The sequence below is a fragment of the Scatophagus argus genome, chromosome 2 (genome assembly GCF_020382885.2).
Source record: "Scatophagus argus isolate fScaArg1 chromosome 2, fScaArg1.pri, whole genome shotgun sequence".
Classification (NCBI taxonomy): domain Eukaryota; kingdom Metazoa; phylum Chordata; class Actinopteri; family Scatophagidae; genus Scatophagus; species Scatophagus argus.
This window is the reverse complement of record NC_058494.1, coordinates 28,200,768-28,227,578: the sequence shown is the minus strand read 5'-3', so window position 1 is coordinate 28,227,578 and position 26,811 is coordinate 28,200,768. Positions and strand designations below refer to the sequence as shown.

The window sequence follows — 26,811 nt, the reverse complement described above, 5'->3', positions numbered from 1 at the left end:
CAAAATGTAATTAAATTAGACCTGCTCTAATTGGAAAGTGTCATGAGATAACTTTTGTTGTGAACTGGTGCTACACGAATAAACCGAATTGAAATTAAAATTGAAAATTGCTTTTACTGCCTTGTTCTGTTACGACTGTAGTCAGAATTTGAGATACTGCATACACTGACTCAATCTCCAGTGCAAATGTAATGTTTGTATACAGGACAAGTCCTTCTGAAGGGGTTGGATGAGAAGTAAAATATCTTTTAAAAAATCAGAAAAAGTCATGAAACTAAACTGGAAAATGTGATCTGAAAATTTCAGTCTTGGCAAATTCAAGAACTTCAGCTAGTTGGCACATGTTGAATTAATGCTTCATAAAGTCACAACCTATTGAGATGTTAAGTTAAAGATACATGAAGTCTTGCCCCGATGGACGACCGTGGGGCCTAATTTATTAAAAGATGTACTTTTTTGGGTGTGTTTTTTTGTTTGAATTGTGCCATGAATTACACATTGTATGGTGTGTGGTCAGCAATCTTGCTGTTGAATTATAAGACTGTGTAAATAGAAAGACTACACACAAAAACATCTCATGACGTCGTCAGACTGTAGAGTCAGACTGCGATCAACAGAGTAATCGAAAGAGGATGGACTTCGCTTCTTTTACACAGCTAGCCAGTTTATTTTGAATATCATCACCATCAGGATCATCTCAACAAGTAAAGCAGTGCAGAATAGAGGAACCCCAAAAGCATAAATAATCGGTGGCAGAGTAAGTCCATTTCCCCTCTTTTCATTTTAACACATAGTAAAATAAGTTGGAAATTATGTTAAAGTTGAAACATACAGTCGACAGTAAATATGGATTTACTGAGAGAAAAACTGTTTGTATGAGTTTGTATTTTTATACAAAATGATGTAACATTATCTGTCCAACTTTAAAGCTTGTTGTGTCTTGTAATCCATTTGACACATCTGCAAAATGCACAAAAGAGGGAAAAATAAAGAAGTAATATATAGATTGGTTAATAAGTTAATTAAAACAGCTCTGCATAACAGATGCAGATACAAATGTACAAAAGTGTTCTAAAATGAATTTGCCTCCTAGGAAACATTAGCAAAATGTTGACTTGTATGTTGTCTTAAATGCTAACCTCAGCTTAGTTTTACGTGTCGTTTTAGTTTCACTTATTCCTTAGGTTTCACTGGAAGAGAAGACGTTGTGCCATTAATCTGGTTAATCAGTCAGTGAAATGGCGTAAAGAGAGTTAAGTAGCATTCGCAGCTACTGCTAACCTGCTACGCTAATAGGTATAATTAGAAATGTCTGAGTAGCTTGCTGGGCAGCAGGAACTTGTCAAGCTTGGTTTCGATTTTCTTGTAGCAGAACTGACTTTGCAAAAAGTTTCAGCAAAGCTGCCCCCAACATGGCAGAGTAAAGCTGAAATAAAGTTAGTAAAATCAGAGTACATGACGGAGCCCAGATATCCAGAAGCCATATGTTGTTAGAGTTCGCATTTCATTTTATCCATCCTGTTAAATATTCAGTGACACTTTATATTAAGTCAGTAGTTCATTTTTTGATATCAATTGTTGAAGCAAGTTGATGTGGTCAACAAAGATCAGGTTTCCTTGATGGATGTCTGAAAAATGGCCTGGAATAGAAAGTCATCAGATGTCTTTTATGTTTCATTTTGGTCCTTTCTTCAACGTTGAATGACAGGCAGCAAAAACTACAAGAAGTCGAGAACTTAATATAAAGTGTTACCAAGTTAGATTCAGCTGTCAGAGTCTTTGGATTTTCTCATTCATTCTGGTCGCAGCCATCTCAAAGAGATTGCATCAAATGCAAATGGCCTTGGGTTACATGTCTTTGAAGACGTTTCACTTCATCACTTCATGCTCATGAAGACTAGACCCGGCTAGTCCGAGCAGCTGCTGGGGAAACAGGTATTTAGCCTCTCTGGAGTTGTTACGGGGGCCGTAGGTGCTCCAGGGTGTGGCAAACGACCAACATCGTGGTTAGCAAGGTCTTTGGAGTCAGCTTGGTTAGGATGTGTATTTTTCATTTGTTTTGAAGTGAGTCCATCATAGCCAATTGACTACCATATGACTGCCATACAGCTACCAGGACAACATGCCAAACATGCAGGCCAAAGTGCGGAATCTGGAGAACAATAGTTGATAGGAAAAGCCACAGTGTTCACTGACATTCACACTGATCGGATAGCAATTGATGGAGCCATCAGTACTGACTGGCACTTGATTAGGATCAGATTAATACAACGGTTGACTTGCTATTGAGGTAACTGTAAAAACTAAAATGATGGGCTTTTAAATAAAATTGCAGATTTAGCTGTGGTGTTTCCACCAAAAATAAATCAAACTTGTTTTATGGCATTTTCACTGACCTCTGGCTTTTCAGTATCTGAGCTGATGATATTTGTGACTGGGACCTTCATCAAGTTATTAGCCTAGTAACAGATTGATCTGATTGAGTAAAATTGTGTAATTCTTTCAGCAATGTAGCCACAGTGAAAATGGATTTTACCCAGGATGAATATCACAAACCCTCGTTTCTTGAGGCTTTTATGATAATATCATTAGCCAGAGGTGCCTCACCTCAGTGAGGTCCAGTCATCCTGCATGAAGCTAATTTCGCCTGACTCACCATCATTTGTGGTGTGGCTACGATTATGCACAGACGAACACAACGGAAATCAAGTGTCTTGTTCCAAAACTTATTTTACCCGCTTGAATGAAAAATAAAATGAAATTTAAAAAAAAGTCAGAAGTTTGACAAAAAACTAGAAGCTCCACTCTGTGTCTCATTCTGTCAGGTAAAGACTTCATGTTCCTCAGGTGCATGTCCAACAACGACAGCATACAGAATTTAGCTAATTTTTTTGTTTGTTTCTGTTGCAAACGGTGCCTTGATTAGCAAATTAGATTTTTTGGTTTCTGAATCTTGACATTGCAAATTTTCATACAATCAAGACTTGAATGTTGTAATGGTCACATTTCTGTGTGTCTGTCACGTTAAGCTTCGAACTGTGTGTTCAGTTTTTCATCTGACAGAAGAATGTGAGGCAGGAGTTGACGTCCCGAGTTTAATCAGCAGCTGCTTTGGATTCTTCTGACACTCAAACAGAAGGACTGGGAAACCTGAAAGAGTTTGAACCAAGAACCCGGGAACAGCTGGGTTTGATCTGCCAACAGTCTGTCTTTGGTAAGGAATGATGCACAACCAATGAGCCAAACTGATGTGTAACTGAAGAAAGTGGGTGAAACTGGTAGTCCAGGTCTTGGTGTAATCCGGATTAGTCTGGAGGCCTCAATCTCTGTGCTTCATCCTCTAGCTTCACTCTGTTTTGTGGTTTCTGGATTTTAGTTCGTTGCTGGGCCAAAGATCCAGCACGCAGGTCTTCCTTCTCTTTGTCTTCCATATCTACCGGGCAGATCCTCTCCGTCAAGGACTCAGGTGAAGTGGGGCATTCGGCTGCAGGTTCTGGAAGAACGGGAACAATGGCTTTTTGAGGGATCACGTCAAAGTTTGTGTTCTCACACACACAAGCAAAACAAGCAAGAAAATACAAACAGTCAAACAGATAATGAGGAAAAAGACAAACTTCTTTGGGAAACGGTCACAGTTACAGGACTTGACATCTGTCCAATCAACAACGACCACAAGCTGAACACAAAACCCCATTAAAACCAGTGGAACTCCTTCAAAGAGCAGTGGTGAAGTGTAAAACTGGAACCTACACTCTTCTAACTGGTTGCATGCGGTGTGAGTTTAGCTTTAGGAAACTAAGAGACTGTGTTAATTATGTTGAGTGAATGTACAAAGTTGATGTGTCCTGTGTCGTGCTTTTTAAATATTTAATCACCTTCATTTCCAAACCTTAAAAACAGCTTTGAGTTGCCTAAACAGAAACTTAACAACATGAATCATACTTCAGTTGGCAGGAACAGACTTTATAGAATAGAATACCGTAGTTGGTAAAGTGGAACATAAATTACTACCATAAAAGCAGAACATAAGGCTCCTTAAATGTAGTTTAAAAAGTGTAAAAAGTGAGGGGCATTGTGAGGACATATCAGAAAGGAAAACAGAGGGAACCTCCTGAAAAGCCTGTGTTAGATATCAAGGAAGACAATGGACGGACTGGAAGAACCAGCTCAGCCAAAGGGAGGACCAGCCGGGCTAAAGAGAGAACCGGCTAAGCTAGCAGGAGAGATGAGCTCGAGCAGCCCAAAAGAAGAGTGTATATCAGTAAGGCCAAAAGCAGAATGAAAAATGGACTGTGAAAGTGGAGGAGACCATTGAAGAAGCTAAGCTGGAGATCCTGCAGCTACAAAACAAGCCTGAAACCAGGATAACTGACCAAGAGGGACACTCGAGAAGGAAAAATATGGGGATTCACAGTGCGAAGGAAGAACTGAAGGAAAACACGATTAAAGCAGAACATCACATGATGTTACTAACAAAACATATCTCAATCAAATCAGCTGAACATGAAGTGACAGCTTTGGCAACCTGTAGGCTGCCGTCTGACATGAGTCTTAATGAAACTTTGAACTTTGCAGTGACAGGCTTAAAATCTTAAAACCTAAAATCCAATAATCTGAATTTTAGGCCTGAAAATGTTTTAAATATGTCCTTGACAGGTCTAACATTACTTTTACAAAATTGCACTGACTTCAGACTCACTTTTAAATATATTTTGGGGAAACAAAATGCATTGATCACATAATTACAAACAAACCAAGAAACTAACAAAGTTTCTGTTTTTCCTCTCCACTGTCGCCCAGTGCTTGCTCATCAGAATCAGAATCAGAAATTCCTTTATTTATCCCTGAAGGGAAATTCTTGGAAAAAAAAATAAAAATTACTCTCGGTGTTTTCCCTGGAGCAGTGGCTTCAGGTCCATCAGCTGATCCCGAGTGTAAACAATGCGGGCAGCGAGGAGTTGCATCGCCGCTCCGAAAAGTGCAGTTCAGCGACGAACAAAAACACCACAAAGACCCACAACTTTCCTGGTGTGTGGTAGATAGAAGACAGTGAGGTCCAGAGTAAAAGAAAGTCAAAAGAGTCGCGAAAATATAATAAAAACAGTAGAAAACAGTGAAAAAGATCGGGAGCGTCTGTAACAGGCTGCACACGTATCGACGCATGCGCACTGCATGGGGCTTTTGTTGGGTCTCAAATGAAAGAGTTTGGTGTAGACCTGCTCTAACTGGAAAGCGTCACGAGACAGCTGGTGCGTATAAATAAACTGAATTGAAGTGAAGTGAACATGGAACCAATGACCACTGATCTGTTGGAGGTCACCAGCTCAGGTAACCGCTCACCTCTGAAGGAAGACATCAGAGGTCACACGGGATGTCAGCTGGGATGTCAGCTGCTTTAAAAAGCCAACAGCAAACGCGTGCAGATTTTCATCAGAAAATCATCAAAATCTTAAAAAGATCTTTGAGTCTTAAAACCTTCAGACTGTCAGTCTGGTTTATAGTCAGTGTGTTGTAATAAACCGCAGCCCAGTTCAGTGAGTTGGATGTTGTTGGTTCAAAACGATAATCTCTGTTTCGTGTAACTTTAGTTGGGCTGCGTTGATGTTTTCCTCTTTTCTAAGCACTTCCTGTGGTTTTTCTTGATGCTGGGGTTCAGCATTCTTCCATGCAACATAAGCCATATTTACCGCTTACGTGGCCTTTGCTACTTTTGTGCGCTTCATCCTTTTCCTCCTCATGAGGGTCACCTGAGGCCTCTTCAACCCCGCGATCAGCAGCAGCAACCTGGGCCGCGACTTGGTGAGCCAGCTTCTCAGTAGCGTCCCCTTGGGAAACCTGCAGGAACAGCAGTCAGCAGTTTTAATTGTTCATTAGTCAGTGTTCATTTCTAAAACGACAAAGATAACATCAGCCCAGTATGAATCATGAACATTTGACTTTCCAACAGAGCAGAGAAGGAAATTAAATTCACTTCGAGAAACCCAAACCTTTAGAAAACCTAACAGTAATGTGATGTTCAGACTGAAACATCTCAGCTGTTGGATGGGTGCTTGTGGTCCTCTGACTTTTCATCCAACGCCGCCATCAGGTCAAACTTTTAATACTTCGTTTTATGTCCAAACAACTGCAGAACTGATGACATTCACATCAGCCTCAGCTGGACTTTGAGTTTACTTCTGATCAGCTAATGTTAGCATGCTAACATGCTAAACTACAGCGACAAACCCCAGATTCATATTATGCCCATGCAGCATGATAAAGTACAACCCTGATGCCATAAAGTTGAAAGGTGCGTAAAATGAATTCAGAATTCAGAATCAGAATTCAGTCACTCACAAACAAACAAACAAACCATGTTTGTTTGTGTGCCTGAGCTCACGTTATAACATCCTTTATACAGTCACCATCCCGCCACCTGCTTCCTGTTTACCTGTGGAATTTATGTTTGTCACAGCATCACAACCTTTTTGGAGCCTGAGTTGGGAACTCTTTCATCTATAGGCTGAACGGCTTGTTAGTTATGTTCAAGTTCCACAGCCTGAAGGCCTGAAGGACATCAGGTTACAAAGTGAACCTGACCAAAGCTAATGCAGATGATCTCCTGAGAGGTTCTGTCAGTCAGGAAACTGGGTCAGAAACTGAAGATCTGACTCAGTTCAGCCATAATCTGCTGCTCCTTTACTCTCCGGGACAAACTTATTTTCACAGCAGAATGTTGAACCCCAACACTGAAGACCTAACAAACCAAAACGAATGGAAACACGCTGGACTGTTTGCTGCGTTCAGGGTATTCAGGCTCATGAGATACGTACGCTCATGACATGAATGTCAGGAATGAAAACCGGAAAATGAATGAATGAAAGACTCCAGACTCCAGATGAGTACAAAACAATTAGAAATAATTAGGAAAAAAGAAGTTGTAATAACCCATAATTATCGGCACTACACAAACTCGAACCGAACGTTTTATAAGCATGTTGAGACGTTTTTTACTTTGCAGCTGTGTAACCAACACAGTACGGCAGCAGTTTGTCAAAAAGTCATGAAATATAATCCACAGGCTTCGTGTGCGTGGACACAAATGTGACAGGACTGTCAGCCAGGAAATCCTGACAACATTTAGGATTCCTGTGCACAGACGAGACGTTTTCAGCTTTAACCCGTGTGGTCCTGAAGAAAACAATTCATGGTCACGTGCACAAAGCTTACAGATTAAATTTTATCACCATTTCACAGACTGCCAAGATGCTGTGTTGGTGTGTCAGTCCTGAAACGGGCTGCAGCTGCTGGTCGTGTGTGTCGTGTGGTCCACTGAAGGGGAGCGCGAACCCCTGAGACCACACACCTGTCAGGTTTAGTCACTTTACTGCGTGTTTAAAGAAGTTACTTCCTGACGTGTTCACTTAAGTCGACCAACACTCCAAAACCACAACAGATTTATTTACCATCACATGCAGATGAACCCAAGCAGCGAAGCTTCGTGTATGAGAAGCTACAACCTGCAAATATCTGCCACTTTTGCTTGTGAAATAACAAAAACATTCTTTCAGCTGGCTAATCATTGTGCCTTTTACACCACATATTCAACAACAGAAAATGCTGTCTTTTCGTTCCTTCCGTCACTCGGTGGATGTGACCGTTTGTCGACGTCACACGTGGTTCTTATATTTCACATTTTACCCCAGCGCCTCGAAACCGAAAACCCAACCGGCCGATCACGTCCACAGAAGCTCCCAGAGCAAGTTCTGCCTTCTGCTGGAGCACCAGCTTCCCCTGACCGGATGAAGGCCGGAAGCACCACAGCAAAGCTTTGCTCTGGCGTCTGACAAGCGGCCGTGCTGTGCGACACGGCTGCAACCTTTGTGTCTTTACACGAGTTGTGATGGAACACAGAAAAACCTCTCGATTGTTTGGACTTTGTGCTGTCTGAGCGCGCTCAGACCAGCCAGAGAGAAATCTAGCAACGTGTAGACGTGGAAGGGCCTTGCTGACGCCATTGTTGTCGCCTGCAGGGCTCGATGTTTAATGTACCGAGGGGAATATTGTTTGTGTAGCTGACTCTGCCTCCCCCTCTCACCCCTCCCTCCCTTTAGTCCTCATCCTTTTCATCATCTGCCTCCAGTTTGTGTTCTCCTCAAGTTTCCAGGGTTTTGTTTTCTTCTCTGTGTGAGGACCAGCTGCCATCTTGAAGTCCTGTTCAGCTTTGACTGAGGGTCAGGATCTGAGAGGGCTTCTTTGGCGTCCTGCTGACCTCGACTTTACCTTTCTTGATTTGTTTGCTTTTGTCTCACCCTGCTCAGTCTCCTCTCGTTTTGTCTCATTTTATTTTCTTGCTGTGGTCCTTACTTTTTCTTGGTTCTTTGGTAGTTTTCCCTTCCAGAAACCTTCCTCCAATTCTTCGCTGAGGTGCCTAATAAAAGTGTTTGCTGTACTTTACCTTCTTGCAGCTCTTCAGTTCAAAAATCCTTGTCATAAATTCCACCATCCTGCTTTAGCTGCAGTTTTCTTCCTGTTGTTTGTCTCGTCAGGTTCCCTAATGGTGGCCAGGTTCCCCTACACAAGCCTATCACCTCCCCCTCCTCCACAGCAGACATCTTTGTTGTTACTGACCGGTTGCCGACGTCCTTGGAGTCAGAGGAAGCGGGTAACTTTGACATTGTCCTCGTCCGTCAAGCCTGTAGCAGCGAGCGAGAGGAGCTCACTCTTAATATCTGAGTCGCCTAACAAACAAGCTGGCAGATCATCATCAGCGACGTCACTGACGCTCCCTTCTGCCTGCTTCAGCATGAAAAGAACCATTCATCCCAAAATTTAGTAAGCCAAGAGAGTTTTATTGGCACGAACACTCACTCCCGTCAGAGAATAGACGTACTACTAAGTTGCTTTTCAGAACTTTCTCAAAGCAGATCTACGACTTTGCTGACAGAGCAGAACACTTGCCTTAAATTCATCAAGAGTCCGAGTTCTTACTGTGAGGCTCTGAAATAGTTTAAAAGTGGACCGTGGAGTCCCAGTCGATGCTATCCACATCCAAGCTCTCCATCACCTCCACCCTTCACCTCAGCACACAACTTAGCAGTACTCTACCTCCACTCCGCACAAGGAACACAACAGACGCAGTCCTTACCAATTGACCCCACACATTTGTTAGGTTATGCCCCCGGCGTCCCTGCAGAGGCACATATATGATCCCCGCTGCAGTTTTTTCCTCTCGCACTAGAAGGTTCAGCCAGGATGCAAAAACAAATCTGCTAAATAATAGGAGGCCATGAACCAGTCGGAGGGGGCTTTAAAAAGGAGGGTCCACTCAGCACTTCTGACTGGTCCCAGGACACACAGCCAATCACAGAGCAGACCTCACCTGTTGCCATGATGCCTGGACACCAACTGGTCTAAAAAGGTGCTGTGTGTGTGTGTGTGTGTGTGTGTGTGTGTGTGTGTGTGTGTGTGTGTGTGTGTGTGTGTGTGTGTATGGACTACAGTGTTGAGGTACTTGTAACTGAGTATTTCCATTTTCTGTTTCCATTTCAGCACTACCTTCATCTGAAAACTCGGTCAGTGAAGTTCTGTAGTCCACCAAACATTTCTGCAGCCTCACAGTAAAACAGCATTGCAGCATCCTGCTGAACTCCTGAACAGGTTCAAGACTGTTTTGTAATGTAAAAAAACAACATCAGAAAATGACTGCACTGACTCCAGCTCGGCTCATAATCCGAGTCTCCAGAAGCCCCAAGATCTCAAACTGATTTGAAAAGACGTGATTGGCCCCGTCTTTAAAGCTGAAACCTTCACTGCACTAAAAACACTTTCCGGACTCTCAGTGTCAGAGGAGGTCATTTTTGGTCGATCTGGTTTTGTTGCCTGAGACGTGGTCTCTGGCTTGGCAGCCTCCTCGTGCTGCCGCCATCCCCTCCTGATGAGGAAGTCTGCAGCACATTGTAGAAATGTTCATACAAGCTGAACAGTACAAACTTAACATTTGTGTTGTCATGAGTTCCTTTGGGACTAAATGACTTCTTACTGTTTCAGAGAAGAATGTGGAGAATATTTTATTGTGTAATTCCATATTTATTCAGCGTCAGCCTTTATGTCCTGATCCTGTGATTTAAGAAACATGTTGATTTATCATCATGTTTAAATGATGTGATCCAGCCTGCTGCTGCTGCTGCTGCCTGCTCTGTAGGGGGCGCTGTGGCATCAGGAGAGCACAGAGAGATGGAGGGGAAGGGGGTGAGGCTGTGCGGAGGGGGAGGCTGTGCGGGGGGTGAGGAGGGGAGGAGGGGGAAGAGGGGGAGGAGGGGGAGGCTGTGTGGGGGGTGAGGAGGGGAGGAGGGGGAGGCTGTGCGGGGGGTGAGGAGGGGATGGGGGTGAGGCTGTGCGGAGGGGGAGGCTGTGCGAGGGGTGAGGAGGGGAGGAGGGGGAGGCTGTGTGGGGGGTGAGGAGGGGAGGAGGGGCAAGAGGGGGAGGAGGGGGAGGCTGTGCGGGGGGTGAGGAGGGTGAGGAGGGGGAGGCTGTGCGGGCATGTTTAGCCTCAGACTGAGAGGAACCGCCTGCTGCAGAGATCAACCTGCAGGACGAGAGGAGGGGGAGGACGGCCGCCACTGCAATGCAGAACATCAAGTGAGGGGGGGGAGAGCGAGGTGGGGAGGGGGAGGGGGGAGCTGCCGGCTCTGCAGAAAGCAGAGGAGGAGGCTGAGGGATTCCCTGTTGGTTTGGAAACGATCCAGAAGAAGACAAAGCAGCGACACGAGTTCAAACAGAATGTGAAACCAATTTAAAGAACTGATTTAAATTTGATTTCATTAAATCTGAGCTCCATCTGAATGTTTGCTTTTCACTGCATTTACTCATTTTGCTCTAAAAGGTGAGAGATGAGATGAAGACAACAACACAACAACAGTGACAAAGTAACAAACAGCTTGTCATTTCACTTTTAGATGATTTTACTGTGTGTGTGTACAGCAGGATGCATGCAGCAGTACACTGAATACACCAAACTGTACTGGACTGTGCATAAGTACAACTTACGACTACGCACTTAAGTACTGTCATAGTTTACTCTGTGGTTGTTTAAAGGTGCAGTGTGGAGTTTTCTGACAACAAACAGCATTTTTCACTCTTTCATTCATTACTTTAAAATGTCTTAAAAGGTGGAAAATTAGAATATGAGGGTAATGGGTATTGATTATTTTTATTATGAAATTGATCGTTTCATGATTGGCTGTCATCCTGTCATGTTAGCTAAAGTCCTGTCAGAAGGTTAGCTAACAAACCTTCTCCGCATTAACTTGTGAATACATGAAAAGTGAAATTTTAAATGTTTCCGGATGGCAGTAGGTTGACGGATGTTCTGCATTGCTTACATTCGTGTTGGTGAGCTGTTGTTCCTTTGCTTGTTTCCACGTCCTGTTGTTGGCGAAACAACACGAACCCAACAGCAGGTGGCGAACTGCGTGACGCGTCATTAAAGACTCCGAGTTGTTGTGCTGCACAACATGACTGACGGCTTTCCTGTTGTGTCTGCGCCTTGTGATCGGGAATGTTGAGGTGGTTGTGGTTTGATCAGAGACCGAGAGGCTTTGCTCTTCTGTCCCGTGGAGACAACAGCTTCGAGGTCACATCGTCCTGAAAGGCGACCTCTTGTGGTCGAATGAGTCAACGGCTTCGAGGTCACATCGTCCTGAAAGGCGACCTCTTGTGGTCGAATGAGTCAACGGCTTCGAGGTCACATCGTCCTGAAAGGCGACCTCTTGTGGTCGAATGAGTCAACGGCTTCGAGGTCACATCGTCCTGAAAGGCGACCTCTTGTGGTCGAATGAGCACAGCGGAAGAACTCGACCGAACACACGCACCTCTTACTAAGATGTAGTTGTTGAAACTTTACCAAACCTTAAACTTAATGATGTGTCGCACCGTGTGGCATCCGGAGGAACGCTGTTTCATTGCTCATACGTAACGGCGTGACAAAGAAAGCTTTGATTCGAGAAGACATTTTTTTTGTTTGTCATAATGTACACCAGGCTTTAAATGAACAAACCGAACAAATGAAGACACAAAGAGTACAAAGTATAAAATCATTTATTGTTGACATTAGCTGTGATTTTCTTTAGAAATATTCTGTGCCGATACAGACTTCATTCCTGACCGTAAGTGAAGAACACGAATAAGAAAAGACCTCTGTGGTTATTAGTTTTCTCTCCAGCTCCTCCTCCGTGTGGTCACGATCAAAACGGTGCATACGTGATACTGATAAAGACGCTTTGACACTGAGGTGCTCTTCATGCACAGACGGTGGCCGTTACGTACACGTGACCCACAGCAGGGGGCAGCACAGTTTAAAGAGATATTTAAGTCGCAAGGCAAAGTCAGCTTGGCTTCAGTCTTTCCTTCACAATAAAAACTCTCAGACACCAGCATCATGCAGAGACCACAGACGACCAAAGTGCGTCGGTGTGGACCCCGGCGGCGCTCGTGGGACCACAAACATCAACCACCCTCTCAGTACACACAGCATACATGACAATAATTGCATATTTTGACGCTATATTATATCACACCTACACAGGATACACTAAAGTCAAGACGAACGCACATCTCAGGTGAGCTTCTTTCTTCTCAGGTGACGTTTAAATGACAGGTTACATTTCCTCTGATAAGTAAAGCATCACGTGTGTCACGACAAGCCAGACGTTTAACTTTTCACTGCTAGTTTTCAGCTGTGAACGAATCCGATTTGTAAATCTGGTTACTTTAAATCTGTTCAATCATCTGTAGAAACACGTTTCACTGAACCATGCGGGCTGACGATAACGGATTGCATTGGAGTGGATTGGAAAACCTCACCTACTCGCAACAAATACAAAGACAATACGGTTAGACATTAAGTTTAGCTCTTTAGATAATCTCACTTGTTTCAGGTTAAAGTTAACAACTCCCACTTAGCCCCACCCACTGTGAGCTTAAGCCCCGCCCATTCTGAATACCTATTAGGACGCTGATAATTTACGCCTCGCTTCCACGTAAGTCCGTGCACATGTGACTCGACAGGAAACGCCTCGTTTCACCTTCTTCAGATTTTGATTTGCGTTTGCACGTTTCACACTAGCCATCTGCACTGTGTGTCGCAGGAAGTTAGCATAAAAACAGCGTGATGAACTGAACTCTGCGCTATTTAGACATTTTTTTTCTCAGTGAAAAATTCAATGACAAATTTAGATAACATTGGCAGCATGCTAGCTGTGTAACATATGGTGAGCATGCAGAGCGGCTCAGGCGTCTTCTTACAAGCTATTGGATAAAACTGGTTACACACCTGGCAGGTCGACCTCCTCACCTGTTTGTCCTGTCTTTGCCTCGATTTGCAGATAAAGAAAGAGACAATTAGCTCCTCCCATGTCTGCGGTGGTTTTTCTATTTCCCTGTGAACACATGCATTTCCTCGTGTTGTACACTAGAGGGCACACACACATAATTATGGACACAAAACAAAACCATGTGGAATCGAGGCTGAACAGGTGCACATAACAGTGTGGTCTCGAGTCCCAGAGAAGCAGGAAGAAAAACAGCAAATGTGAAACACTGTGGAGGAGATCAGCACCGAGGATTATTACTGTTAATTTAACTTGTACCACTGACTCCTGTGTGACAGGGCTGAATAAATATACTGTAAAATATATGGCAGCTTCCTCCATTTCTGACCAAAGTTAGATTCCAGTGACATTCACTCCTCAAGCGATGGCACTGATTGTGGTGATTCCATTAAACTTACTCGATTTCAGACCTAAACATGCCGGTGCCGAGTCCTCAAAAGAGAAAATCTTTAAGGCTTACTACGCCAGAAAGAAGTGGAAGTTTGATGGAACCGCAGGTGAAGACGGTAAAGCTCAAGTCAAAGGCAGAACCGGAGAGTCGCGCAGACAAAACAGAAGCCAATCACAGACGACACGACGAGACAACAGTCTGAGGAGAAACACGACGTCTCTGCCAGAGGAGGCACCGAATGACATTCTTCAATACAGAAATATGTAGGAAGTATTCGTCGTTTAGGTTGAGCAGGTCTTCTCTGACATAAATGAAACTTCATCACTGATGCAGTCAGCGATGAAGAGCAGAAAGTGGACAGACTGCAGCGTTCAGGGCTGGACTGATTACTGCTCACAGTGTCCTGAAATTCTCTGATTCATTCAAAATGCTCAAGTCCTTTACATTCATCCGGCAGGACTGGTGGTCGTTTCCCAGCATGACGTCTGTGCTGATTGTTTGGTCAGTAAATTCAGACGGAGAGTTTGATGGGATGGTGCACCAACACCAACTCTGCCCGACTGGTCGCCTACGTTGGTTGAGTTGGTTCGGTTAATGTGTCGCTCTGGCCGTGTCTGTGTTTAATAAAACAAACAGCAGATTGTGACCCCTCACACCGACCTCTGTGGCAGTCCGCCCTGCGCCTCCTGCCGGTGCTCCTCTCGGCGTCAGTCCTCCTCTGGACCCGCTCGTTGCTGCCGGAGCGGCAGAACGGACAGTCCCAGAGTCCCGAGGTCCACAGATGAAAGATGATGAAGATGAAAGTGACATATTTTGTCATTGGAGGGAACTCACTCCAACGAAATTCGTGCTCTGCATTTAACCCACCCAAGTGACGTGCACACACACACAGCAAACCCAGGGCAGTGGGCGACCGCGTGCAGCGCCCGGGGAGCAGTGGGGGTTAGATACCTTGCTCAAGGGTACCTCAGCCATGGACACCGGGACGGGGAATCGAACCAGCGATCCACTGGTTACGGGTCCGACACCCTAACCGCTGATCCACGATTGGCCCCACAGGGCGGGTTGCCAAAACCAAGTAACGTTTGTCCAGGTTACATCGATCGTTTTTCCAAGCTCAGTGTGAGACACAGCAGTGACAGTCAAAGTGGGGTAAATACTGGGGTAAATACTGAGCACAGTCTGCTACAGCTGGCTATCGTGAACTTGACACCTTGAAGGTACTGACCAAAATAACACAGTACCAAGTCGTATCAAAACTCCTCCTTTTGCAACCCACGTACCCCATTCTTCAATATAATGCAACGTGTGATTGGCTGCAGTCCGTGATGTGGTGAAGTCAAGCGTGTTTGACGGAGTTGGCAGTTCAGTTTCACTACAGGTATCAGTATCACTACAGGTGCTGCAGTTGTTACTGTTGAAAAGATGTTCTCTGTCTTTTCAAACCAACGCAGTCTCGATGCTCAAACTGTTTCCTTTTACTCTGTTAAATTCAGGGTAAGCAGAAACAAATGAACTGGTTTTGGTTGCAAATGCAAAACTACAAATCACTATGCATAAGACTGTCTGATATGAAAATGTGGTGGTCTAGTTCTGAGTTTCTGAGCGACTGATTTAGGTAAAAACGTCTACGTCGACTTAATTTCCCGATCGATCAATGATCTATCTGCTGGACGACTTCCGGAAGGTCAGAAATTCTGCACGTGTCTGCAGTCTGAGCTGTTCCATGGTCCAGTTTCTCAACATGGCTGCTTTTAACCGTCAGGTTTTAGCTCAAACTGTGGTCTGTCACATGACAAGCGTTTGCTCAAATGTTATACAGTCTTAGTTTGAATGAACCACCTCTTCCAAACACCTGAATTAAAGGTGCAGGCAACCGCAGGTCTTACAATTAGGCTCCATTGGAAACATGCATACACAAAAACTACAAATCGAGACCAACCAGTCAATATCCAGCTCAGTGCAGGACTTAAGCATCAGCATCAGACACATGTGGTGCCTCGTTTTCACTGTGCTGCATCAGGTCCTTCACACTAAGCCTGCTGCTCAGACTCACAACCAATCACAGCGCATCAATTCTCAAACAACAGAAAAACCAACTTACAACATGTGGAACTAGTGGCATCAGGCGACCGTCGTCTTTTTGTCAGTTTTTGGGAATACTTCCACAATATGAAAGCAGACCCTTTGTGGAGCAGACCTCATTACGCCAAAGCAAAGCCACTGAATTAACCCTTAGAACACCACTTCCTTCCTCACAGAGCCTAAGCCCTATTTAAAACAACAGTGTTAAATCTATCCCTCATTATTGCCGATAACGTGAACGTCAGAAGGCGCAAAACCTTCCTGAAGTCCAAAGGTGCCATTGTGACAGTCATGACTCTTTCTGTACGCTCAGGTGAAAATGAGACTCATCCTCAGTCCACTTTGATTTCATTACAGTTTGGAAAATCTTGCAGAGTCATGCTATGCATGTAACAAAGTGCTTTTTGTCATGTCTGTGATGTCATCATCATCACCGACCACCACTGCAGTCAGACGCTGAACGGGTTGAGTTCAGTTCCACATGACTCCATGTCACGTTTAGGAGAAGCTGTCCTTGTCGGAGTCAGGGGAAGGAGGCCGTGAGACCTCGAAGAAGGAGCCTGACGACTTCCTGGATTTGAGAAGTTGCAGCATCTCAGCCAGCTGAGCCTCCAACGCTGCCATGCGACTGTTCAGAGACCTGATGTCTCCTTTTAACTCTTGCTTCAGCTCGATGAAGGAGGCTTGCATGCTCTGCTCTGGTATCGGACAGAAGACCCTCTTCTCATCAGACTGGACTGGACTTTGCTCCTGCGGCGTTCTGACCCCGCCAACGTTGTCCAAACGGAGGTCACTCTTTGTGATGCCGCTGTCACAGGAGTCAGTTTTCTTGAGGGACATCTCGTCGTGTGACTTAGTTCTATCGGGTAGCGTCTCCATGGACTCGGCCTTAGAGACACTGCTCCACGACTCAGCCTTCACAACCGACTCCTTGAATCGCCCCCAGCCTTTAGCTTTGGCGGGCTCTGCGGATTTGCAGCCGATCAGGTTTCCGTTTTGGGTGGCAGGAGCGTGGAGCGTGACTCGGCTAGAGCTCCTGGACGAAGATGAAGCGGTGGATGTTGACGAGGTGGTGGGTGTGGCTGGGCTCTCAGTTACCATGACTATACTGGTGGAGGCCAGCACCTCTGGACCTCTGGGTGGTTCCAGGGCAACAACACCTTTCTCCACATCTCCAGCACTCTGATTGGCCCGCTCGGTGGCGAGCCGCGCCTCCCTCTGCTGCCGGAAACGCTGGAAGAGTCTTCGGACTGGATGATCTGGGGGGAGGTTCAGAGGAGCTTCGTTCCTCCTCTTCAACATCTCCTCCTCCTCACGTTTCACATCACTGATCTTCCTGAAGATGATCTGTGAAAAGACAGAAAACCAGAAAATCAAACCAACCACTCAGGCCTCTAACAGCAAACTGATGTGACTAAGGTCCCCAAAAGGTGATTTTCACAGAACCCAAAATGCACAGATTCATGGGTGCACTCCAGGTTACTGTGACATGACTGTCTGGTGTTAATATAATACGGTCACAACAACGTCACTGGCCAGTCCCTGGGTTTTACTTTGCTGTATTCTGTTATTTATGTAAAAGTCAAATCTTGACCAGCTCCTTCCCAGTGACTACAGAAGTGTATCCAAACTTCCTTTTGTTTTTAAGGTCTTGGATAAAGTAGGATGTGAACAACTTGTACGAGTCCTTGACAGCAATGAAATCTTTGATGAATTCCAGCCTGGCTTTGCTTGAAGCACAGGACTGAACCTGCTCTGCTCAGGGTTTCAAACGAGACTGAGACTGATCCAAAGAACTGGTTCCAGACTGGTGTTTGTTCTTTTGCAGTCTTTTGTTGCTCCTGTCCCAACTGATCCCAAAAATACATGAAATACTTTGTCAGAGTTATAGAAGACACAACGTCAAAAACATCCCGTTGGCTCACTGGGATTTGCCCCAGCAGAAACCGGAACAGGCGAGGGGTTCATGCTTCAGGCTAACAGCGTCAACCGGAGCACTCACACCTCAACAGGTGTGGGTTCAATTATTATTAAAGGACCTGAGAGGAATTAAGATCCTTTTTTCCAACACTTTGACCAAAATGTCAGTGAAGAACAAAGGAGTGGATAGTTTAAGACTAAATAAACAAAAACGTATTTGCTTCATAAACTGAAGCTTAACACGTAAAAAACAGCGGTATGGTCCTTTAGTGTCAGGTGTCGTCCAGGTAAAGGTCACGTTCAGCTGACCTGGCTGAGTCGGGCCTACGCGTGACCTTCCCCCTCGGCCATCAGGATGCGGAGCCCTGAGCCAATCAGTGAGCTCACCAGCGGCGGCGGGAGCAGAGGAACAGGAAACGTGAGAGGACTGCTGATGTAACGCAGCAGATGAGAGGAGGCGCTCTGAGCTGCAGGAAACACGCCCACACCCTGACAGCTTGGAGTTCAGGTGGAAGTACAATTTACTCAACTACAGTACCTTACTTAAGTATTTTGAGTTTGTGCAGCTTTTGACTTCCACTCTGCTACTTGATTTGCAGCTTCAGATTATTCAAGGATTCAAGGATTCAAGGAACTTTATTGTCATACCAGCTCACATTCACATGTTTATGGTATGAAATTAGGACTCAGGTCCCGGGAGCAGTGAGTGACTATAAAAAATATAAAAATCTAAAGTACGACATGGAATATAAGCTAAACAGAAAATAGAACATAAAAGAATATAAAACTAAACATTTAAATAAGCTAACCTTAAATAAGAAGCCGGTTTTAACATGTAGCAGCCTAAGTATGCATGTGCAGGTGTGTGCAGTATGAGGTAGTCCAGAAAGTAGTCCTTAGTGTTGCACTTGTAGGATAAAGTGTTTGTAGTGCGGGGGGGTCAGGGGTGTGTGTGTGTGTGTGTGTGTGTGTGTGTGTGTGTGTGTGTATGGGTATGGGGGGTGGGGGATGGGGGACTACAGGGCATGGCTGGAGTTCAGCAGTCTCACAGGAAGAAGCTGTTTCTGACACAAAATGTTAATATCATTAAGTATTTCTATGATCATAAACAACTATCTTCACACAACTTTACAATCAGTTTGAATTAACGCGCTCTGATTGGAAAGTCACGGTCATGAGGGAACTTCTGTGGGTTTTGCTGCATAAACAAACCGAACTGAACTGAATCAAAGAAACACTGAAAAACGCTGACTCCCTCCTGGCTGCAGCTCATTGATCTTACGCTGATATGAGACGCTGGTCCCAGACCGATCAAGAGGCTCGATGGTGTACCAGCTTGGGCACCTGGAACTTAAATGCATCAGGATGTGTCCTCATCTGGTCCCATTTTGTGTCTGAGACCACACATACGCCTTCAGGTGACTGATCAGGTGACTGATCAGGTGACTGGTCCAGAGCAGTAAAGTGCTGAACGCAGCAGGTTTATGTTGTTGAATTTATTCACTAAATGTGCGTTAAGCTCTCCATCCCGGTTTGAGTGAGCCACACCCGAGGCCAGAAACCCGGTGACTGAGAGTCTCTGTGGTTTCACTTCTGTGTTCTTGTTGCTACTTTCAGCTTCATTTGACTGCTCACTGATGTCAGAGAAGTTCCTGCCAGCTGCAGCTGCTTTGCATTAAAAAACGTTTTGTTTAAATTGAGTCCAACTGCAGCGAAACTCCTCTAAACACACAAGACCAGAAGTCCCGATCGGTCGGCTGTCGCGCGTGATGCAGCTGAGGTCTGAGGGTTTGGAGGTGAGAGCTGCCGGCAGCTCGTTTCTCTTCCTCAGCTTCATTATCGCACAGCCAAGCAGAACGAGACGCGATGGCTTTCACATCGATTCACGGCTCAGAGAGGGCGAGCAGCCCGCGGCCAACATCAGACCGCTTTATATCCCGCCTGAAGTCCAGCTCGGCCAGTCCGTTCATCTGAGCAGGACGTCTCTTTACACAAACACATGAACGTTAGCAGTGTGGGGTTTCCTCTTTGTGCGCCTGTGACGCAGCACCAAACGCCGCCATGATCAGCCTGGGTCTGGTCTGAAGGCCGCGGTCACACCCGCACTGAATCTCTGGTGACCGAGAGCTCAGCTGTTTTACATTGACTTCTGTCAGTGCAACACTGCGGCCTCGTCGTGTGGTTAGAACACGCCGGGTCCACACGCCGGGTCCTCACGCCGGGTCCACACGCCGGGCGCAGGCGTCGCCCGACAGGACAGCACAGGCCGTGTTTTCATGCTACGCTAACAACAAGAAAGCCGACTGAGTACCGAGCCTTCCCCAACGTCAGACGGAGGTCCAGCTGAAAACAGGAAGTGAATTTACGTCCCTGTGACACGAGCAGGAGGTCTCTTTATATCAGCTGTCTGAGTTAATGGACCACTGCTGAAATCTGTAAATCAGTGCATTGATCGATGCTGTTCCGATCAATAAAAGACTTTATTAAATTGACCCTTCAGGCTCAAGGACTCGTTAAATCCTGCTGCTGGTAATAAGAAGAAGAGAAGAAGAATGTGAAGACACACTGACAAACTCAGCTGCTTCATTCAGATGTTTAAGCCCCCTCTGGTCGTTTGAGATGTTAGCTTAGCATCAAGCTAGCAGAGCTGCTTTAATGTCTTTCTCAGACCAGTTAACAGAAGCTTCTATCAGGACTGTCAGGATCACTACAGTCTACACCGTCTGACTGAGACCCAAAGTGTCCTCCTCGTCCTCGTCCTCGTCCTCCACAGGATGGAGGGAAAGGCTAACCGGCTAACCATTCATTTAGCATAAGTGAGATAATCCAGAATCCTGGTCACCGTGCAGCTGATTTGCTTCGTTTAGCCTCAGTTAAAGCAGCTGCTTCAGAGCTGCTGCAGTCGAGCTGAACTGAAACTCATCTGTCGTCGTCCGCCTCCACACTGCTGGCTCAGCTCACATCAGCTCACATCAGCTGCTCTGAGCAGGAGAACAAAGCAGACACTCTGAGGTCACATGACTCCCTCACACACTCACATAGACACACTCACACACACACACTCTCTCACACACACACTCTCTCACACACACCCGTTCAGGTTTTTCTCCGTGTTGTTTGTGTCTCAGGTGTTTTGTTCAGTCTCTTTCACTGGCTCAGCAGTGACGTCTGCAGGACTTCCAGATCAAAGGCGGTTGAAGTGAAATAAGAACCTTGTGTGGGCCGAGTGGGCCGTGAGGTGCTGTGCTGACTCACCCTCTTCCTCAGGTTGTAGGTCAGCACCAGGTTTCTGGCGAAGTGGTTAGCGAAGGCGGAGTAAAACTCCAGGACTTTCTGCAGCGCGTCTCGCTTGATGATGTGGAGGTCGCAGTAGGTCAACGCTCGCACGTTAGCGCAGGACTGCGCCAGAGTCATCTCCTTCCAGAACACGTCACCAAACACGTCACCTTTACCTGCACACACAGACGGGGCGCAGACAGACAGACAGGGTGCAGACAGACAGGCAGACAGGGTGCAGACAGAAAGACAGACAGGTCACAGACAGACAGACAGGATGCAGACAGACAGGCAGACAGACAGGGCGCAGACAGACAGGCAGAGAGATGGTGTAAGATACACTTATTGTATCTTATGAAGTTCTATTGTTTTCTTGTTTTATTCTGATTCTATTGGACAGCACTTTGGTCACGTTGGTGTTGTGAAGGGCTCAAATAAACAAATAAATGTTGACTGACGGTCGTCTTTTTGAAGGACATCAGAAGGGATGCAGGTGTGAGACACTTCTGCTTTGGTGTCACAGGAGGCTCCGCCCATTTTTCATAGTCAGTGAGTGACAGACTTGAGTCTTTGACTGGTGTCGGCCTAAAGATATTCATGATGAGCTCTGATTGGCTCCTGGTCAAACCGGTAACCAAACGTGTGAACAAGCTGGAGACTCTCAGCTCCAAGGCTGACCTGCAGTGCGGGGCCCCCTGAAGGCCCTGACGCGTTTCAGCTCGCGTTCAGCTCTTTCTTTACTGTACTGAGCCAGTTGTGGACGCGGCACAGACCTGCACCCGCAGTCTAAATATTTATCCAGACAGGAAGCGAAGCTGACTCTGCACAGCCGGCAGGTCGCTCAGAGGCAGGCAGCAGCTGGACTGCAGCTCCAGGCTACCATCTTAGTTTGGGTCCAGGAGCGCAGGTGAACGCCGCGCTCATGGCTCCCGGTTCAGGTTCTGTGTGACATTCCTCCCGTGTTTTCATGTGATTTCTGCCGTGACGTAGTCTTTATTTCCATTTGTTTGTCTCAAGCCGACAGCCACCTTTTCCTGTCTATGAAATGTGACGCAGCACCAACATGAGTCTTCTGTCACAACACTAATGTTAAGATTAATGTGATAAAGTCAGCATTTCAACATGCAACATCAGCCTGTAAGCTACAGTTATCATGTCAGCATGCAGACACACTCCAGACTGGACTTCATCTGATTTAAAGTGAAACACTGGCCTGCTGGTGGCGCTACAGAGGTTCAGGTTCACGTCTGAATCGGAGCTCACGTTAGTTCATGTGAGCTGCTGAGCCTCGTCTGGAAGAGGAGCACACAGAAACCCTTTCAGCTGCACATCAGCTGTTACAGAGCTCAGAGCTTTGGCGAACGGCGTGACGACTCTGACAGCCGTTGGTTCAGCCGTGCTCCGCCCGGACAGCTTCGCTCTGTCCTCTGAAGCCGTGAAGTCCTGCCTCCATCGGCCCACAAACAGGCAGCCTGTTTCACAGACAGGAAGCCTTCATGCATAAAAATGATGTTTGCTAATGAGAGCCCTGGAGCATAATTCCCACGCTCGCCGACAGAAAGAGCAAACAGGAAGCAGCCGAGCGTCCGTGCTGCTCTGTGCGGCAGGTGAATCTGCAGTGTTTTTGTTTCAGAGCTCAGGTGTTTCCTCTGAAGTGAGGCGGAGCTGCTGGCACGATTGTCTCGCTGAGACTTCCTGTAGTCCTGATTCGACACAAACAATCAGACTGGAAGTTTGGTTGTAACTTGTGAAAACCACACAAACTTTCATTCTGTGGTTTCAGTTCATCCGGCGTGAGAGCGTTGCTGTTCCACCTCTGAGTCAGTCTGCTCCTCTGGGTGAAGAAGCAGTTTAAGATGTCAGCCGACCTCCTGAAACACTCTGGTGTGTGTGACCGTTCAATCAGAGGACGTGACTCACTAGCTTCACCGTAAAGTTCAGCACTCAGACAAACAGACATTTTCAGGCTTCATAAACGCCTCACCTAAGATGGCCACCACCTCGTCGTCCTGGATGACCTCCAGTGACCCCGACACCACGAAACAAAGACTGTCCACGCTCTCTCCGGCGTGGAAGATGAGGTCGCCTGGCGCACTGTGGACGGTCTGGAACTCCATGGCGAGGGCCCGCAGGCAGCCGTCACTGGCCAACCGAAACGCCGGGTGCTCTTTAAACACCTTCCTGTTGAGGTGGACGCAGATGTCTGCTCGCATGTCCTTCGGACAAATCTGCAGCACCTGCAGGGACAGAGGTTAAACTGAGGTCACACTGGGGTCATACGAGGTCAAGCTGAGGTCACGCTGAGGTCATATGAGGTCACACTGAGGTCACGCTGAGGACACGCTGAGCATCTTCAGCACATCAGTGGACTAAAATCCCGATGTGGCTTCAGCTGACCTCTGACCTGTCACTGTGTGTGGACACATAATGAAACCCTGGCACCAGCGAAGTGAGCAGCTGATCCCAGAACAGTATGTCACCTTGTCAGTGTCGATGCCTCTGGACATGGACCAGGTGGACACGATGTAGTCCATCACTCGCTCGCTCAGGCCTTTGGGAACCTGGTAGAGCTTGAGGAAGTCTCGGACGCTGTTGAGCATCTCGTGGTAGCGGTTGGTGTTGGCGTACATCTGCTGGAAGATGGTGGTGACGTTACCGAAGATGGTGGCGTACAGCAGCGCTGTTTCCAGGAAGGGAAGAACATTCAGCTGTGATATTTCATACATTTTGTTTCATGTCAGAAATAATCCACGTGACTTAAGTGAAGTGCTGGACTTTGGTCCTCTGACTCACATTTCCTCATCTGGAACTTGTTAGTGGCAGCACTTCATGAAAGCCACAGAACAGACAATAAAACAGTTTGTTCTGTTTTGTTCTGAGAGTAACTGAAGTGTAACATTTAAAGTTGTGCATGTTTAGCCTTCTGTGTTAAAGTGTGCTGATTATTTCACACGACAGACCGCAGACTCCACAGTCAAAGCTGCCGAGTCCTTTAAACTGCACCGTCCAATGAGGCCTCAGCTTCAGAGGTCCCACATGTGCACCGTAAGCTTTCACACAACGTTTAAAAGCTATGAGGACCAAAGTGTTGGCTCGGTGCTCCACATGCACTATGAGAGCGTTGACGCTGTTTCCACATAAAGTCCTTTTTAAACAACCCAATTCAAACCAACAGAAGGAGGCTCCTCAGCTCTGACGAGGCCTCAGTCCTCCTCCTGGGCTCAGGTCAGGTGAACCGCTCTGTGGACTCCATGTGAACCAAACTGGTTCGCTTCAGAGGGTCTGAGTGTCTTTGCTGTGACCAATCGCTCTGAGCTCGTGTGGACGGCTGAAAGGGACCGAACGTGAAGACGAGTTTGGCCGTCGAGTCGGCGCCTCGCGGCTCCGCTCAGGTGAGGTTCTTCTCCTTCGTGCTGCGCTGCAGTGCGTCGATGCTGCGTTCCTTAAGTCAGTGAAGGCACTTTGGCTCCATATTATCGTTTCTATTTATCGGCTGACTTATGGTAATCATAGTCGGGCTCTTAATCGATTGGTCTGATGTGGAAGAAGCAGTGAAGAGTTTTGAGGCTGAATTCCTCTCAGGTGTGTGAAGTTAATCTCGATCAGGCCTGAACTAAACGTTCAGTTCCCGGACTCGACTGGTCTGCAAACCGGCGCCGGCTGTGCCTGACTCAGCTGCTCTGCCTCGCGGCCTGTCAGCAGTATGGACCCCGGGTCACCGGATCAATGCCGCCCCCCGTCCAGCAGCAGCAGCAGAAACCTGCCGTCAGCCGCTCTGGACACTCAGCGTGACCTTCACAAAGGTTACTGTAGGCCGAGCTGACGCTGACACAGCAGGTCCAGAACCGGAGCCAGGACCACAGGTTCACCGCTGAGAAGCTGCTCACAAGCTGTTCGTCTTATTTTTACTGTCCAGGACAAAACAGGCTCACAGCCACAGTAAGTCGAGTCCGCAGAGGAACACGAGTGTGAAACAAAATAATTCATCTACTGCAAAATGTTAAGAAAATCAGTTATTAGGTCAACAAAATGCTGATTAAACAAAACAGAGTAAGTCATTTTGATAATAAATAAAAGAAATATAGAAACTACAAAATCATAAAATGCTCCTAAAAAGTCAGACTGAACAGACCAATTTTTAGTTTTAAAAAATCATTATTTGAATTCTTTCAGTCAAGATCATCAAAAATATTGCAGTTCACAGAGTATCAGGTACAAATACTCAACATGTTTCTGTTGCTTACATCCCAGTCATGTAAGTTAAATACTGTTTTTACTGCTCGCTCAGTATCTCAGATCTAAAACTTACATCAGGTTTTTCAGAAAAATGAAAAACAAAACAAAACAAAACAATTTTTGTGTATTTTTATATCAAAGTATACAGTCTATGTACTGAGCTCAGGAGACTGAATGCACTGGGGACTGGGGACAGTTTGACTGCGAGGAGCCCTGATGGACAGCTTTAGCGTTACTGTTAGACAGTTAGCTCTGTTAGCCATGCTGCTAACGTTAGCAGCACGATTAGCAGACTCAGCACCCAGTCCGGTCCACGTTTGGGCCGTGAGTGTCCAGTGACTCAACCTGTCGGACTGATCAACATCAAGTCCCGCCTCACTGGACCAGTCTGACCACCTGTCATTCTCTGTGGACTTTAAATCTGTGAGGGGCAAAGCCACGTTGGCTCTGAGCAGGTAAAACTTGAACACTGAAACGTGGTGGAGGAACATGAATAACACCAACAACGATCCGCTTCCTGGCGTCATCTGACGTTCTGACTGCAGGCAGGACCTTCTGGAGAGGAAATGGACCAACTATTTCTGTCCCTCCTCCCAGACCCTGTCCTGGTGTCACAGAGAGCACTGCAACGCTCACACTCGCTATGCTATTGACCCAAACTCTCATCCGGGATCCAGGATGCTGGCTGTCATAGCAACCGCTTTCCATCAGCCTCCAGCAGCTCTCAGCCTCTTTGTGTGCCGGGAAGCTGACAGGAGGGGGTCTGATCCAACACCCGCCTGCCTTCAGGTTTACCCACGCTGCACTGGGCTGCAGGCGCAGTACGGGAGCCCTGTAGGGACACACTGTCCCTGCACCGCAGACAGGAAGTGAAACTGGGTTACAGAGGTTTTCTGTGAGTGGACTCTGTGACCTCCTGATCTGATTTCAGCTTCATTAATGAGACGTTCAAGTCGACGGTATTACAGAAGGAAAACCTGGACTGAGAAGGTGATTATTCATCAGTCTGGTCTTGGAGACGATGTTTGACGACGTCTCCGTGTGACTAACAGACCGCAGATCCCGATGTGACACGAGACGACGGCAGCTTCCGACCAATGAGACAAACACTGAAGCTCCTCATCCTCCAAGTGAGGAAAAGCTTTCACCTGCAGACGCTCTGGAAAACATCCACACACTGTGAGACACATTCAGTGTGAGTGTCGGACTGACAGGGAGAGAGAGACACACAGAGAGACACAGAGACACACACAGAGACATGCAGAGAGACACACAGAGACAGAAACACACATAGAGACACACACAGAGACACACAGAGACACACACAGAGACATGCAGAGAGACACACAGAGACAGAGACACACAGAGACACACAGAGACACACAGAGACAGAGACACACAGACACAGAGACACACAGAGACACACACACACAGAGACACACAGAGACACACACACACACTCACAGGAGAAAATCCGTCAGTCTCATGCAGGCAGAAGTGGGTGTTCTGGTGGAGGCTGAAGGGTGGAGGCTC

The 26,811-nt window shown here is 46.5% G+C and overlaps 2 protein-coding genes and 1 long non-coding RNA gene across 6 annotated transcripts in view; 1 reads left to right on the top strand and 2 right to left on the bottom strand.

Moving 5' to 3' along the window:
- The window catches only part of LOC124052702 (NACHT, LRR and PYD domains-containing protein 12-like), a 231,900-nt gene that overhangs the window by 75,786 nt on the left and 129,303 nt on the right, over positions 1–26,811 (top strand). The gene's annotated exons all lie outside the window — the stretch shown is intronic.
- Positions 2,684–14,536, bottom strand: LOC124052742. The gene is made up of 3 exons (XR_006842044.1): positions 13,334–14,536; positions 5,688–5,835; positions 2,684–3,493 (listed from the first exon to the last, which is right to left on the bottom strand). It is a non-coding gene; the product is annotated as an uncharacterized LOC124052742 (long non-coding RNA).
- kcnh1b (potassium voltage-gated channel, subfamily H (eag-related), member 1b) overlaps positions 14,821–26,811 on the bottom strand; it is a 34,066-nt gene continuing 22,075 nt past the window's right edge. For 3 of the 4 annotated variants that reach the window (XM_046377013.1, XM_046377004.1, XM_046376995.1), the window contains 4 exons: positions 23,523–23,722; positions 23,027–23,279; positions 21,022–21,218; positions 14,821–17,193 (listed from right to left, as the gene is read on the bottom strand). In XM_046377013.1, coding sequence (XP_046232969.1) covers positions 16,345–17,193; positions 21,022–21,218; positions 23,027–23,279; positions 23,523–23,722 — 1,499 coding nt within the window. In that variant the 3' untranslated portion in view covers positions 14,821–16,344. The remainder of the gene's footprint in view (positions 17,194–21,021; positions 21,219–23,026; positions 23,280–23,522; positions 23,723–26,811) is intronic. The other variant, XM_046377022.1, reaches the window with a different exon arrangement.